This window comes from Solanum verrucosum, unplaced genomic scaffold (assembly GCF_900185275.1).
Source record: "Solanum verrucosum unplaced genomic scaffold, falcon-dt-bn FXZP01000140.1, whole genome shotgun sequence".
In the NCBI taxonomy this organism is placed as follows: Eukaryota; Viridiplantae; Streptophyta; class Magnoliopsida; order Solanales; family Solanaceae; genus Solanum; species Solanum verrucosum.
The window spans coordinates 267,138-285,485 of NW_026020112.1; the positions used below are offsets into that span (position 1 = coordinate 267,138).

The following is an 18,348-nucleotide window of genomic DNA, read 5'->3' on the forward strand; positions in this document are numbered from 1 at the left end:
GAAGTTGCTTTTAGGCCCAATTCCGATGAATAAAACGTGGGTAACTGTTGTATTTATTTACTCCAAATCCAAACGTGCGGGATTACATTAAATACAGTAATTTATTATTGTAAATTAAATTATAATTTAATAATAAAAAATACTCTGCTCATTTCAATTTATTAATCTCACTTTTTTTATTCGTTTAAAGCTACTCCTAGTAACTTTTAATCTGGTTTAAAATCACAAAATTTTAAAAATGTTTAGACATTCTGTCATGTGTGTTTTTTTAATCTTATTTGGCCTAAATAATTTTTATCATATCTTTATTAGGAATAAAAAAAATTCAAAAATGTTAAATCTATTGGGGGTGATTTGTACTAAAGAATACTTATGTGGTGTTATTAAAAACTAAAATCAGATACTATCTTTTGTTTTAATATTTGGAGGAAAACGACTTTTTAAAATTTAATGACTTTTCTTAACAAGGATACTCTAAAGTTGATTGATATTAATAATAGAAAATGAATTTAAAATTAATAAACAGTAAAAAGTCAAATTGATATGATTTTATGTTATACTAGATATAGGACCCCGTGCCAGCACGGGGCCCAATATATATATTTTTTATTATTTTAATTTATGTCATATTATGAAATTTGAGAAGTTATTGAAATTTTTATATCATTTAAAAAATATTTTAAATTTTTAGCTATTGTGATTTGTAGTACTTTTTTTTAACATAATTTTGAAAAAAATATTTATTACTCTGTTTGTTCTAATTTATGTGGCACACGCAGAATTTCAAATATTAAGCATTTTTTATATGTCTCTTTAATATATTAAGTTGTTAATTATTGTATTTTATAGTACATTTTGAACCTAATTTTTTAATAATATATGTTATTTGCCATGTCCCAATTTATGTGGCATTAATTGATAGATTTGTTGGAGTCGAGAGATTTATTTTGTTAATTATTGTAATTTATATTTTTTTTCCGTCAATTTCAAACAATATATGTTGTTAATTGATAGAATACTTTTAATGTAATTTTTTAAAAAAAATATGTGTGACTCTCCATGTCCCAATTTATGTGGCACATGTAAAGTTTTGACAATTAACCAAAATTTTAATACATTTAAAAAATATTTTTAAGTCGTTAAATTTTAAGTAATAAGTAATTTAAATTGTTGTATTATTTATTACAATTTATAATACTTTTAAAGTAGTTAAAATATTGTACTATTTATTATGATTTATAACTTTTTTAAAAATTTATGTCATATTATGGAATTTGAGAAGTTATTGAAATTTTTATATCATTTTAAAAATATTTTAAATTGTTAGCTATTGTGATTTGTAGTACTTTTTTTAACATAATTTTGAAAATAATATTTATTAATCTATTTGTTCTAATTTATGTGACAGATGCAGAATTTCAAATATTAACCCTTTTTTATATGTCTCTTTAATATATTAAGTTGTTAATTATTGTATTTTATAGTACATTTTGAACCTAATTTTTTAATAATGTATGTTATTTGCCATGTCCCAATTTATGTGGCATTAATTGATAGATTTGTTGGAGTCGAGAGATTTATTTTGTTAATTATTGTAATTTATAATTTGTTTTTCGTCAATTTCGTCGACTATTTTTTTATTAATTATTGTAATTTATTGTTTCTTTTTCGTCAATTTCAAACAATATATGTTTATCATATAATCCATTTTATGTGGTACCAATAGAATTTAGAGAGTCAATTAAATTTTGTATATAAGTTTTAAATAATTAAGCTGTTAATTATTGTAATGTATAGTATTACTTATAGTATTTTTAAATATATTTAAATATTATATGTTAGGTTTTTTATCCTAATTTATATGGCATTGATAGAATTTAAAGTGTCAAATAATTGTTAATTATTGTAATAGATAATATGGAGTATTTAAGTCATTTATAGTATAGTATAATTAATATATAATATGTAGTATTTAAGTGTTATATTATGGAATTTGAGAAGTTATTAAAATTTTTATATGATTTTAAAAATATTTTAAATTGTTAGCTATTGTGATTTGTAGTACTTTTTTTAACATAATTTTGAAAAAAATATTTATTATTCTATTTGTTCTAATTTATGTGGCACATGCAGAATTTCAAATATTAACCCTTTTTTATATGTCTCTTTAATATATTAAGTTGTTAATTATTGTATTTTATAGTACATTTTGAACCTAATTTTTTAATAATATCTGTTATTTGCCATGTCCCAATTTATGTGGCATTAATTGATAGATTTGTTGGAGTCGAGAGATTTATTTTGTTAATTATTGTAATTTATAGTTTCTTTTTCGTCAATTTCAAACAATATATGTTGTTAATTGATAGAATACTTTTAATGTAATTTTTTTTAAAAAATATGTGTGACTGTCCATGTCCCAATTTATGTGGCACATGTAAAGTTTTGACAATTAACTGAAATTTTAATACATTTAAAAAAATATTTTTAAGTCGTTAAATTTTAAGTAATTTAAATTGTTGTATTATTTATTACAATTTATAATGCTTTTAAAGTAGTTTAAATATTGTACTATTTATTATGATTTATAACACTTTTTTTTTAAATTTATGTCATATTATGGAATTTGAGAAGTTATTGAAATTTTTATATGATTTTAAAAATATTTTAAATTGTTAGCTATTGTGATTTGTAGTACTTTTTTTTAACATAATTTTGAAAGTAATATTTATTACTCTATTTGTTCTAATTTATGTGGCAGATGCAGAATTTCAAATATTAACCCTTTTTTTATGTCTCTTTAATATATTAAGTTGTTAATTATTGTGTTTTTTTAGTACATTTTGAACCTAATTTTTTAATGCTATATGTTATTTGCCATGTCCCAATTTATGTGGCATTAATTGATAGATTTGTTGGAGTTGAGAGATTTATTTTGTTAATTATTGTAATTTATTGTTTCTTTTTCGTCAATTTCAAACAATATATGTTGTTAATTGATAGATTTTTTGGAGTGGACTATTTTTTTTATTAATTATTGTAATTTATTGTTTCTTTTTCGTCAATTTCAAACAATATATGTTTATTATATAATCTATTTTATGTGGTACCAATAGAATTTAGAGAGTCAATTAAATTTTTTATATAAGTTTTAAATAATTAAGCTGTTAATTATTGTAATGTATAGTATTACTTATATTATTTTTAAATATATTTAAATATTATATGTTAGGTTTTTTATCCTAATTTATATGGCATTGATAGAATTTAAAGTGTCAAATAATTGTTAATTATTGTAATAGATAATATGGAGTATTTAAGTCATTTATAGTATAGTAATTAATATATAATATGTAGTATTTAAGTGTTATATTATGGAATTTGAGAAGTTATTAAATTTTTTATATGATTTTAAAAATATTTTAAACTCATAACTATATATTTCAATGTACAAGATTTTGATAAAATAAAATCTTTAAAGTTAAATTATAATGTTTTTGAAATTTAAATTATTAAAACATATATAATGATTTTATAGAAAAAATAATATCATATAAAATTAAATGAAAAGGATAATAAATTCAACTATTACCATGATAAGGTTGAAAAATATTATTTAAGTGGAAGGAGGTGGGGCCCACTTATATATTTTATATAGTAAGTATTGGACATTTGTAATGATTTAATTGGAACAATGGTAGTAAATCCTAGACTCTTCTAATATATAGTAATTCAACCTAATTGCCATGTTGAAATATTCACAATTTATACAATTTTTTTATGATTTCAATGTTACAAGTGAACAAACAAACAAAAACATATTTTATAAATGTGACATGCATGTTATTTTAGGCAATAGGATTTCATGTTAAATTCAATGTAATATACGTATAATGCTTAAATTATATTGGATCATCGTGATTTCAAATTACAAAGCATGACAAATTGGTATAACTTCATATTATATCAACCTAATTATCTTGTTGAAATTGTCATATATTTTAACTTTTCATTCATGATATTTTTTTTTAAAAAAATTATTTTATTAGATTTTTTTCTAAATCTTTTTTAAGGGAAGATAATATTTCTAGTCCTTGTGTTATTGCATTGTTCCTATTTAAATCCTCGTGATATTCGATTAAGCGTATTTGACCTATAAATCAATGTGTGTGATTATAGTCCTTCAACTAACTGATGGCAAATAAAATAATGATATGTTAAATTGTAGAGGGCAAGTCATGTATTTCATGTTGCTTTTATTCCATACACTTAAAAAAAAAAACTATGTTTGCATATTATTTATCCAGTATCTATCAACTTATTGTCTTCCTCAATAATATATTTCCTTCTATTAATTATTATCATTTCTCAAGAAAAAAACAAATGCTTGTTGTTATGATTGTCTTTTTGATTCTTCTCATTCACTTTTTTTTTTTAGATAAAATTAATTTTGAATGACAACAATCTTCAGTCATTTGTTAATGATTTCCTCCTAATTATCCACAAAGGGCTAATCTCCATTTCTTCTTCTCTTTCTTTTGGATCTTGCATAGAAGGTTAGTGTTATGACTTCCATGGCATCAACTCTCACACATGGTGCAAATCTGTTTCACACTCCGATCTATTTTTTGTCCTAGTTTTAACGAATTCGAAAGATATTTTTATAGAGATATTTGAGATTAATAATAAACATGATGTTTTGCATCATAAAGAGGAATCAAATCAGCAAAGTAAAATGGTACTACGTGATCCAACTAGAATATATTTTATAATAAATAATTAATGGAGTATAACCGCACTAAAAATATAAATACTTGATTTTCCCCTCAACAATTTAACAGATCGTCAATTTATTTGATGACGATTAATTAAAAAGCTAAAATCATACGCATTGCTTAATTGAAGGTCAAATGCGCTTAACAGAATATAATATCATAAGGATCAAAATACGAATAATGCAATAACACAAGAACTAAAAATATTATTTTCCTTTTTAAAAAAATTATATTTGATTCATATTTTTATTTTTTAAAAATTTAATTTCATGCATGATACATCTTTTATCATTTTATATAACCTCATTTCAATTGAGTTATGCAATTATTTATCTTCTCATACAATATTACTGGAATTGTCATCTTTTAAAAAAATTATATGACTATAAAATATGTTGAATTATTGATCTCAACTATATACACTTTCGATTGAATTCATTAATTACTATTACTTCAATATCAATTGAAAATGTAGTAACTAGTATTTATTTAATTGAACGTCATGATATATGTTTTGGATTAACAATGTACTTGACAATTAATTTGCATCATTTTATTATTTTTTGAACTTTAAGTTCATGTTTTCTTCTACGAAAATTCAAATATATTCATGATAAATCATTTGATAATATTGACATGATCAATAATCACCTCATTATCTTGTGCATTATGGTAGAACGATCAAAACATATACCATATATCTAAAAATTTCAACATTCAACATATTTGATTTTTGATCCTTCTATAAGTTCTAAAATTGTACAAATTTTCAAATTATATTCATATACAAATACAATTTTTATTTTCAAATATAATTTTTATATTATTTAAACTAGCTACCAAACAATCCCTTAATATATACGAGGGTAGTATGGGAAACAATAAACAGAGTATATATAATTTCCCCTCTCTCTCCATTCTCCCGCTTATATAAACCTAAAACACTTGCGGACCCTAAATTGCTTCCATTGCTCATTCTCTGCTAAAACCCTAGAGTTTTTTTTTCTATCTTCTTCTCAATCAGCAATGGAATTTTGGGGTAAATTATCTATCTTTCAATCTATTTGCTTTTTCTCTGTTTATCATTTGATTGTTTTGATAATCTGTATTGCTCAATGACTGTTTGTTAATATTTTGTTTTGTTTGGTGGTGTCACGTGCTGTATTTATTGATTATTTATTTCGCTGTTTCAATTTTCATTGTTTATTATGATTTCGATGTTTATGTGATTCTGATCAAACACGTCTTCGGTATATGATGACTGAATGCCTGAATTTGTACACATGTGTGCAAATTTCACAGCTTGTTAATTTGAGACAAATTTAAGTTATGTTTCAATTTTTTTGTTATTTACTGTTTTGTGATAGCTGTGTTTATCGGAAACATCGTCTCTACCTCTGAAGTTTTGGGGTAAGGTCTGCCTACACTCTACTTATGTTATTGTTGTGATGGCTATATTTATAGAAAGCAACCTCTCTTTGTGCACAAGGTAGTGATAATGCTGCTCACCATCCTTCCGTACCCCGCTTGTGTGATTACACTTGATACGTTGTTGTTGTTGTACTGTTTTGTGATAGATTCCCAGACTATGTATTTTTAAGCATTGGCATGGTAGAGATTAGAGTGTGAGAGGGAAATAACTAGAAAATGTTTGTGTTGTAGTGCAATGCTGCCTATATATGAATACACTCTGCTTTGGATATGGTTCTTTAGTGTTGACAGTTAAAAAATGGTTCTTTAGTGTTTCCAACTGGCCATAGATTCTCTCATCACTCTGTTCTTTGGGTTCATTTTCTGTTCCTCTGTATAGGAGGGTAGAGTAGGGTATTTGATTTAGCTCTTTCAGAATCAGGGATTTACTTGGAACCGTGGAAATGATTTCTCAAGTGTTTGATGTGATAAAGGCTCAATTTTTTTATTTTAATATTTGGAGTTACCTTCATATACTTTATTTTGATGACCACATGTCTTTTGGATATTATTATAGCTCAAGAACCGATCAGAAGTTCTGTTGGGTCTCATATACAATTTGAATGTACTTTTGTGCCTCTACTATTGTGTAATAATTGTATTGTAAAAAATATCATTTCTCTTATGCGTGCTCGGCTGTTGATTCTTCATCCATAGTGTATTAGTGTGTTTGATGCCCACTTTATATTGGAATAATATTTGGCAGTTGTTTTAAATTTTCTTACATTTAGGTGCGGAGGTGAAAAGTGGACAACCTTTATCTGTACAGCCTGGAGATGACATGATTTTGCATCTTTCACAGGTATGTTAAGTTGTCACTTGAATTTGATAGGCAAATATTTGCAATAGCTAAGTACCTTGTAGGCATCTCTTTTTAGTATTTTTATCAATGTATTCATTTTTCTTAGGCATCTCTTGGTGAGGTGAAAAAGGATAAAGGATCAGAACCTGTATGCTTGTCTGTAACTATTGATGGCAAGAAGCTTGTTCTTGGCACACTCAGCTCAGATAAGCTGCCTCAACAACAATTTGACCTGGTTTTTGATAGAGACTTTGAACTATCACACAACTGGAAAAATGGTAGCGTCTACTTTTTTGGATACAAGGCTGCCAACCCATTTGAGGAATATCCTTTCTGTTGTTTGTTATCTTCTATCTTTTGTTCAAATGAACTTTACTATCTTTCTAGTTTCTACTATTCCCTTCCTTTCCATTTAAAAGAGGTAGATTTTTCAAGTTCTTTTTGTTTCCTTGACTACAATTCTGTGTGACACTGAGGAGGATGTAGATGAAGATGAAGATGGTAAGTATAAAATCTTCTGTTTGAGCATATTTAAGCTGCGATGAATTAGGCGAAGACTTAATTGATATTTTATTGTGTGCAGAGTCTGATGAGGAAATACCCCTCACAATTGCAAACAATGGTACATAAAATTTTATTATATACTTGTGTCTTTGATCTACCATTTTTTAGTTCTAAAGTATTGCCTACCTGTCTAACAGGAAAGACTGAAGCTAAGGCTATTGCAAAGGATTCTGCTTCAGCTAAGCAGAAGGTGAGGGTTGTAGAATTTAGTAAAGTTGCAAAGGCGGAAGATGGAGATGAGAGCACTGATGAGTCTGTGGATGAAGATGATTCTATGATGGGGGAGGTATGCTTATCATCTAATTTATGCTCAATGCTTTATAGTATTGTTATAACATATGTTTATCATTAAAAGGTTTTTTAAATGTCTGGGTAAGCACAAAAATCAGTTTGAGTTTGTTACTTCATCAAAAAAAAACAGTTTGAGCTTGTTCAACAATTTCCAACCAAATTGTTTAAATATGTTTTTCAACCTGTGGTACTTGAGTGTTCTTCAAGATATGAACTCTTAAAAGATTTTTTGGAAGAATATGATTTGCATTTGGTATTCAGAACACAGTTTAGATTTGGTTTTAAAAGAATTGGTCTTGGAAAACAAATTTTCGATGAGAATTTTCTTTTGATAAGGGTAATGCAACACAATTGTTTGTCAAGGATATCACTAAACTCTTAAGGGGTCGTTTGGTTTGAAAATGAGTTATGATGGGATAAATTATGTTGGGATAAGTTATGTTGGGATTAGTTATGATGGGATAAGTTGTGTTGGGATTATTTTTTATTGAGTGTTTGGTTTGTTGTATTCAAAATAATAAATTTTGAGAACAATTTATTTGTTTACAAAAATGCCCTTCATTAATGTAAAAAGTGATATAACAAAAGGGTTGAAAGAGGCATTTTTGTCATTTACCTATTTTATCCCGGGATAAGTTATCCCGGGATTACTATACCACCCCAGGAGAGGGATAACTTATCCCGGTATTAATTACTAATCCTGGGATAAGTTATCCCGAACTTGCTAACCAAACAACAAAATAAGCGGTACTATAATTTAATCCCGGGACTATTTGGTATTATCCCTCACACCAAACGACCCCTAAGTATTTTAGGGGATTTTGTCCCGGTAAAAATTAATGGATGAAATAGATTTTTAATATCTTTGCTTACTACTAAACATACTTTTGAGTAGCCAAAAACAGATACTATTTGGTTCTAGAAATATAGGCCGAAATGGAATTGTCAAATTGAGTTACCATCATATTTGGGCCATTGTTTTTGCAAGATAGAAGCCATCAAACTGAATATCAGATTATTTATGTCTTGAATGTTATGTTGCATGTTGAAAAGGCAGAACCCTGCATCTGAGTTGAGCTAGTTCATCCTCTCGTCCATGTAACTAATCTGCCTTTTTCCTTTAGGGGTCTGAAACATTAACCACAATGCAATGCTTTTGAATAATGTAGCTCCCAATGTTTATAGTATTGAGTATTCTCTTTTCAGGATGAAGAAGGTGATAGTGATGAAGATCAGTCTGATGAGAGTGAGGAGGGGACACCAAAGAAGGTAGCTAGTAATTGGTCTTCTCCTTTCTCCTGAATTTCTTGAGCAGGAAGGTGGGCTAACACTACCTGGTTCATTCTTCTTTTTTAGGCTGAACCTAGCAGAAAGAGACCTGCAGATTCTGCTGCAAAGACACCTGTTCCCGATAAAAAGACAAAATTCTTAACTCCTCAAAAGACTGGTTAGTTTTTCTACTTGGTTAATGCTTTACCTGAATGTTAATATTGGATATGGATTGTGTAATGTTGAACTGTCTGCTGTTGTCCTTTCAATTTACATGAGAAAATTTGACCACAAACTTGAATAAGTATTAATTATTTGGAATGAGAATCTGATTATGATCTTTAAAGTACATAAAAAAGATGTTAAATGTTAACAAAAGCAAGTGACTCATTTTTTCCATATTTACTCAAAAGTTATTATGTGATCAAGTGTTCTTGTTTCTGAGTGTCTGTTTTTGGGCTGTTTAGATGGTAAGAAAGGTGCTGTCCATGTGGCAACCCCTCACCCCTCAAAACAGGCTGGTAAGACTCCCGGAAACAAGCCAAACCAGACTCCAAAATCTGGCGGATCTCTTGCCTGCAAGACATGCAACAGGTAACTTTTGATATCTTTTGATTATTTTAGGAGCATTAGTTGTATCCTGGATTCATGTATTTCTCCTTGCAGGACTTTTGGTTCTGAAAATGCTCTGGAATCTCACTCAAAAGCTAAGCACAGCGCTGGAAAGTAAATAGGAGTAGAAACATCTGCCTGGAGATCCGGTTTCATTTTCTCAAACGTTGGAGGGAATGATAATCAGAAGAGAGTGTTAGCTTTTAGAATAGTGTTGGTTGACCCTAATGAATGTAAAGCAAGAGTTAGGTCCAGTTTTGCTACTTATTGGTATTTTGTATGGAGGGGAACTATCTCTGGGTACTAGTGAAGGTTTATTTTTATTTCGACTGTTGTTTACTTGTTTTGGTTGATATTCTATTCAAATTAATGGTTATTACCTATTTGGTATTTTGCTACGTGCTTAGCTTTTTTGTTGCTAGACGAGTTTCCTCATCTTCAGAGCATGTGAATATGTGATGATTGGCTATTTCTTATTTGATTCATTATTTATTTATTTTTTATATTTATTGGTCCATTCTTTCTATGGATGTGGTTTAATGTGTCATCTCTAAGGAGGTGTGAGAAGTTGAGTATAGCAGATTTTAGGTGATGTAGAGATGGCTCAAAAAGAAAAATTGAGGCGATTAAATTTTTGATGGAATCATAAACTTTATAATGTTAACAGCATGCACTTTCTTAATGATTTTTTTTTATGGTTATGCCGGTGGTGATTGGTAGATGTGGTAATTGGTATGTTTTGATTTTGATAGGTGTGCTGACATGACATTTTTATGATTAAATAACATTTTATTTTGGTTGTTGTCTTGCTTTTATTAGTAGAAGTGAATAAGCCGCGCCCATGATAAGTGATTAGATATGAAATAACGCGTTTTCAATTTATTGAGTCATTATTAAATAGGAAGGTTGAAGGTTATAATTGACGAGTCTTTCATTTACTAAGTACATGATTTTGGATAAGAAAATTTTGTGATTGTAGACGAGTGTTGTGGTACTTCTATGTTAGAGAAGCAGGAGGCAATCTACTCCTCCGCTCACATCTTTAACTTATGAGCTGCTCTTGGAAACAAAATATTACTCCAATGTATTTGAAATAATACTTTTACAAAGAGTTCATTGTGTATGATGTTATTTTATATTTTTGCATGTTTTATATTAAATGTATAACTATAAGTTTATTTATAGAAAAACCTGTTTAACAATATTTATATCGTTAAAAAATACTTATGCAGCTAAATGAAAAGTTCTAAGTAAGAGTTTTCAAATAAATATAAAGATTGTGTTATATTTGACAAATTAAAAAATGCAAGGTGTCATAAACCAAAATAGTAATTAGATATGAAATTCGTTCGCTCATTTATTCTTTTTTTTCTTCATTGTTAATTTCCAAATAGAAAAGGATCATAAAAGTCGAAGTCACTTTGATAACTTTTTCTAATATCGAGATAAATTCATACAAAAGAAGCCTTGAATCTAAATTGCATATAAGTAATAACTTTTTTATTATTATTGTTTGGTGTTTTTGTGAGACAAACAAGATAAAGTTTTAGTTTAGAATTAGATCATAATTCAAACAATCCTTGGATAATATGTGAAACAAATACACATAAAAAATAAAAATATATAAAAATAAGTATAACTTACATAAATCTGATAGTGTAAATAGTAAATTACATCCTATTTACTAAGTAATACATGTCTATAATCTTTTGAAGTCTTATCTCTTGTTTTATCTTCTTATTTATTAAGTAATTATCTTTGCACAATATAAAACATCAGCTGGTTTGCCCGAGAGGTTAAGGGGGAAGACTTAAGATCTTCTGCACATAAGTGCGCATGGGTTCGAACCCCATAGCCAGCATTTTTTTTTATATTCTTTTAAATATAATTCTTTCCTTTTTCTACAAGGGTGTTTTGATTGACCTATTAATGAGGAGATAATTAAATATCATGCTTTAATATTCTATAAAAAAATAAAAAAATATTTTATGTCTTTTAAAGTGAAGGAAAATCTCAAAAAAAATACCACAAAAAAAGATAAATAGAATTTCAGGCCTTAGAATGCGCCACATCATCGTTTTTATGTTTCTGCTTTATATATAGGAAAATCTCAAAAAAAAAAAAATCTCAAAAAAAGATAAATAGAATTTCAGGCCTTAGAATGCGCCACATCAACATTTTTATGTTTCTGCTTTATATATATATAGAGAGAGAGAGATTGTCCAATGCTTAATTTATAGTTTGCAAGTCCAACTTTTTCCTTCATTCAATATGAGAGAATGAAAAGATAAGAGTTTTAAAATTTAATTCGTAGAAATGAAGAGTCTTGTAATCATGATCTTTTCATTTTTCATATTTCTTAATGTTTTTCTCATTTTATTGCAGTTAAAAGTTGATTCAATTTTTGACCTTAATACCTTTTTACTTTTAGTATTTAATATAATATATATGATATTATTTACTATTTAATTAATTAGATATTTAATTTAGCATAGAGGTAAAATGATAATTCAACTTTACACTTTGAAGCATAATGAAACTTAACATACCTAGTTTGCACAATTCAAACAAGATGAAATAAAAATTTTAACATGAGAAGCTACAGAGACCTTAAGAGAAGAGTATCATCAACAACTTTCTTCACTCATTGAAATTTTAATCTTATTTATTAATGTATCTTGTTTTACTCTTATTTATTAATTATTTGTATCAAATAAACAACAAAGCCAATGAGAGACTTATGACTTTACTTTATAGTGGAACTTTTTGAATACAATTTTTGAGTTGTCATCATTCACGCAACATATCTAATAGCATATGAAACACTACTACAAAGAATTTCTAATTCATAATTTAATCCCACATCTTTTCTATTATAGTGCAGAATTACAAAAAGGAAAACTCTTGACAGATAATTCAAGAGATTATCACCAAAATCCTATCAAAAGACAAAAATAATTGCAACCCAACAAATCTATTTATCATAAAATACAAAGCGAGAAAATAAAGGCCTAATTACACAAAAGGAAAAAGGAAGGGACTTAGACAATATAATTGTAAGAAATATTAATAAAAAATGTATGGAACACAATTATTATTACAATCCATCCTAAAAGAAGTATCATATAAATCCAAAAAATAATTAACAATACATAATTTATGTGATTACAACCGGCATATTTCTAATATCCAAATAAAGTTTCATACAATTATCAAAACCCAAAGAAGCATAATATTTTTTGACCCAACGTTCTCATACTTGGAACGACTTACTATGGAAAGAGTTCGGCACCAAAAGGGACACTTATGGAAAGGTTTCCAAATCTAAAAGGATTGCTGAGAAGTGAAGGAGAAGAGCAATTCTCTATGCTTGAAGAAACAAATATATAAAATTGCCTTCTGATTGTTTTTCCAACACTGTTTTTTGTCAAGAAATTAGGTGTTTGAGTGATAATTTGATTGATCAATGTATATATTTTTCTATGCAAATTTATGAATATTGTAAAGAATATGAAAAAGTTATTACTACCAACAAAACATTAAGATTGAAATAATTACTGATGATAACTAAGCAATTCAAACATTTAATAATTGTGCGAAGATGGAGCAATTTTCTAGATTCAAATTCAATGAACGGTTTTCTGTTTAGAAGTTTTTTTGTTTTTATTTTTAGTGTAGAACAAAATTAGATTACGTTCTACGGATCGAAAAACGGATGTGAGGAGTTAAAATCTTACCTTTAGCCTTAAGAACGGTAGAAAATTGTCAAGAATCGCCTAGGGTTTGTCTCCTTACTCTAAAAATCGAAAAGTGAAGAATAAAGATGTTTTGGAGTTTATTTCCGACTTAAGTCGCGTCGGGCCTGCCACAACGGTCCTTACACTGCTACAGCGGCCTCGCCCTGGCGACAGAAATCACCGCCAAAGCGGCTTGCACGAAACAATGAGTTATTTTAATAATTCCAATATCCCCATTTCACAACACGCCTTCAACCAACGACACTCAGAAACTACCCGTTCACGCTAAGATCAATTTCGGGAGTTCTACTCACCCGAATTCAATTCCGTACGGGTTCCTTAATGACTTTTCTATCTACTCAGGTGATCAAATTCATAATTAGATCACCCGATTGCTACCAAATTTCCCTAGACTTCAATGACTCCGATTTCGTCCAAATCTGGACTAGATTGGGAAATTCTAAGATACTTCGAAAAAATTTCCCGGCCCAAATTTTTTTCCCGTTGGCTTTTCTATAACGACGGAGCCCGGTCGTTACACAAACAGACCCTTTTTTTGAAACATATTTCAAGATTGTCTGTTAAATTACTAGATATAGGACTCCGTGCTAGCATGAACCTAATATATGTTACTCATTTTTTGTTTCAATTTATGTGATATCATGGAACTTGAGAAGTTACCCAGATTTTTATATGATTTTAAAAATATCTTAAGTTGTTAGTATTTTTTTACATTATTTTAAAAATAATATATATTACTCTCTTTGTTCCAGTTTATGTGACATATATAGAATTTCAAAAATTAACCATTTCCTTATATGTCTTTTAAATATATTAAATTGTTAATTATTGTAATTTATAGTATATTTTTAACGTAATTTTTAAATAGTATATGTTACTTCCCATGTCTCAATTTATGTAGCATTGTTATAATTTTTTTTAGAGTCAAGTGATTTTTTATATGTATCCTTTTTTTAATTGCTAATTATTGTGATTTATAATACTTTTTACGTCAATTTCAAATAATATATGTTTATCATCTAACCTATTTTATGTGGTATCAATACAATTTCGAGAGTCAATCAATTTTTTTTTATATAGCTTTTAAATATTTAAGTTGTTAATTATTGTGATTTATAGTATTATTTATATAATTTTCAAATATAATAACAATTTTTTTAAAAAAACATAATTTTCCAATATACGATATTTTTTCACTCTAAACGCAAAATATTTTGTCTTTGATATCTTATGCAGAACAAATATAGTAACAAATAAAGTAATTAGTATTTTAAAAGATGAATTTGCCATAAATAACAAAGTAAAAGAAAAAGTCTTCACATATTTCTTAGTCTTTTTATCAAGTCAAACTACATCACATAAATTGAGACGGGAGGAGAATAGTTTTATTCACTCTAGAAAATATTGAAGATCTATATAAAAATAAAATAAAGAAAAATTATATACTTTTTATTAGAAATATTTTAAAGCTTTGAATTAAATAACTGAAATTTCTATATTACTAAATAAAGTTTTTGTAACAACATCCAAAATTATGTTTTATAAACACATGACCAATATCTTATTAGTAAAACATAATTATTGTTTTTATAAATAATACCCTTTCTGTCCCATTTTATGTGACACATTTTTCTTTATAGTCTTTCATTAGCCAAATTCTATTATTATTAAGTTTTTATTTTTATTTTTATGGAATGCCACAAGACATAAGTCAAGTCTTTTGGTATGTGTTTTATATAAAAAAAAAAGTAATTTTATGATTCATACTAATTATCGTATCCATTCCTTCTCCTTCCTATCTAGCTAGTGTCATGTCCGATGTTCACTCTATAGTCACGTTCTCAATAATGCGTGTAATCAATCACATACTTTTTCGACTAATTATCTTTACTCCTACAATATAATTAATTAATTATGACAACAAATAAATAATGAGTATGAAGGGGAATATAACATGGTGTGGGATCCACAAGGCACCACACCACTATAATGTGATGAATATATATAAGAGAGAGAATTCACTCCACAGTACTCCACTATACACCCTCCGCTCCCTAGTCCCTTCTTCTCTAGCATGTTTCTTTCTCCGTCGAAATCACATTCTCTTCTTCTCTATTTTCTTTCATGATGAATCGAGCAGTACCTTTGTTGGTTGTTTTGTTTTTACTCTTTTATGTTTTAGTTTATCAAGTAAAACACTATTTGTTTCCTTAACCGGCCTTTCATTTCTTAGAATTTTGGCTGACGTAGGATGCTCAAGAAGCAGTAACACTAATTTTGCTGGTGATACCTCCTTTTTTGATGCTAACCTATAGCATCAATATAGAGGAATTCTATTGAATGTAATCTGCTTTTTGATATTGGAAAATAATGGATTCACTTTTGGTTGTATTTTTAGTGGAATTCAACAGGGTAGACACTTATTTACGAAGAAGAATTAGCCTTAATTGTTTTCATCCCAAACGTATTCTTCATCTTCATCATCATTCTAGACCTATTTGCTGAAAGGGAAGGTAGCAACATGTTGGTGAAGAAAATTGTGAAGAGATGCATATATGGTGTTTTGGTTTTGCTATACTTCGGACGCATGTTCAAAACCGATCATATCCCTTTTCCTTTTCCGGGATTTATAATCCCTCTCATCCCGGCAATTATGGGTGGTTACTTAATAGTAAGACTCTATCATTAATTAATTTCATATTAGTAGAGTAGTTTTTTTATATTTTATGTTCATTCTGATACTAAAGGATTATTATGTCTTTTGTTAGGTATTTTTCCATAAAGATGTCCCACAAATTGATACAATTCTGGTAGGTTGTTTATTTTAATTATTTATTTATCTTAATTTATTATATGCTAATTCTAGTTGTTTTTATTATAATGTTGCATGCAGTTCAACTGGGACGCACACCTAGAATAGGGAAGGTCAAAGGACAAGGTCGGAGGATAGTCGTTTTATTAATACTGCAAGGCATTAGCCATAAGCCATAGTTTATGTTATTAGGAGTATTAATTAAGTTGTTGTTGTAGTTTATGTTATTAGGAATATTAATTAAGTTGTTGAATACTACAAGGCATTAGTCTGTGTTATTAGGAGTATTAAAATTAAGTTGTTGAATATTGATTTGTGACTCTTTTACTTATAGCATCTTTATTAGATCGTAAATGAACATTTGTGTATAAAATAAAATAATTCTAATCAAAGATCCCTTAAGAGATAGGCATGTCCATATCGGATTTACAAGGTGTATAAATGTAACGGCATTAAAACTATTTTATCTACTTGATATTTTTTGTGCCAATCCTCTCAATTCAACAATACAACAAGAAGCATTTGAAAAAAGACTTTTCATGTATTATCTACTAGTGAATTTGGCTGCGCTACGCGCGGTTTTGAAATATTTCATGCATATTTATTTAAATGTTTCTAACATAATTTAACTTTATTTGATAATATTTACTATAAAATTGTATTTTGTTTCTATAAATTTACAAAACATTATTTCCTTTAATTCTACTTTTACGTACTCTTTGCAACGCTTATTTTATCTTTTAAATATTTGAATACATTATTATTTCTCACGCACTTATTATTTGACTTTATCCCTATAAAAGTTTTCGAGTAAGCACATATTCCCATACACAATTCTTTTTCATATTTTTTGTGTTTTCTCCTATTTTAGAAGATCATGAATATTGTATCCTGAAACATAAAAAAAGTGAACGTCACTCCCTGCAAAAAAAAAGTACATTTTTTTAGTTTTACAATATAAATAGAAAGAACAAATGGGCATTTTATCTTTAATTGTATCAAATAGATTCAAATTTATTTAATTTTTATATGGTTGCTCGTTAATCGATTGATTTTCTCAGATTTATACACTTTTCATATACTGCTTACTTCACTAAAACAATCTAAAATAATTTCTACTACAACAATCTATTTGAAGCTAATGGTTCATTTTTCATAATAATCAAAAAATAGTTACATAGAGTAATTTTTAATAACGTAAAATGAGTTATGACAAAATATATTTTTAAATACTTTTTATTATCTTGATGTACAAATAAATATAAGGAAATAAGAAATTTTGCAAATATTTTCGCAAGCAATTTTAAAATAGAATTCTCACAAGTCCATTACGATATTCCTCCATTTCTCATACTATTATTTTTTCACTATTTATGTCGTATAAAAAAAAGAAGATAAACATGAAATCACTTACTGATTTGCAAAAGGAGAATCCCAGATGAATGAAACTAATCGCAAGTAGCATTATATTTTCAGATAATATGTAGTGAATAAACAAATAAATAATTGAAACAAAAATAATTTACAATTAATGAACCAATTATATGAATAATTACAATCAATAATGAAATGTCAATAAATTTGTGTTCTTGATAACATCACATATCCATGCGATCTGCAGTAAGAAATTTAAAAGACAATCATAATTTTTTTTAATTTATTCACGAAGAACTAATAATTCATAAACATTGTCAACAATCAACGATGAAAAGTCACTATATAATTTTTAGAAATACTTGTGATGAAAAATTAAATAGTAAACATTATTAACAATCAACAATGAAAAGTCATTGTATAATTTTTAGAAATACTTGTGATGAAAAGTTAAATAGTAAATTTGTTTGGAAAAATTTGAAGACCAACCAAAAGCAGAGTAAGAGAACTATTTGCACTAGTTCATGTTTCAACTCCTCTGGAAAATCAATAAAGAGATAATTTATTGTAAAACCAGCAAATAATTAACGTATAATTAGAATATTATTTCGATAAGATATA

The 18,348-nt window shown here is 27.4% G+C and overlaps 1 protein-coding gene and 1 non-coding gene across 2 annotated transcripts; both read left to right on the forward strand.

Annotated features, from left to right (window-relative positions):
* The first annotated feature begins 5,728 nt into the window (after positions 1-5,728).
* LOC125825578 (histone deacetylase HDT1) lies at positions 5,729-10,181 on the forward strand. The gene is made up of 10 exons (XM_049504906.1): positions 5,729-5,814; positions 6,977-7,047; positions 7,154-7,371; positions 7,520-7,548; positions 7,631-7,669; positions 7,749-7,897; positions 9,109-9,171; positions 9,259-9,349; positions 9,639-9,765; positions 9,838-10,181. Exons 1-10 carry the CDS (start codon positions 5,802-5,804, stop codon positions 9,899-9,901), a joined length of 864 nt encoding a protein of 287 aa, XP_049360863.1. The 5' UTR covers positions 5,729-5,801; the 3' UTR covers positions 9,902-10,181.
* A 1,380-nt stretch (positions 10,182-11,561) lies between these two features.
* TRNAL-UAA (transfer RNA leucine (anticodon UAA)) lies at positions 11,562-11,644 on the forward strand. The gene has a single exon. It is a non-coding gene; the product is annotated as a tRNA-Leu (tRNA).
* Positions 11,645-18,348: the final 6,704 nt, after the last annotated feature.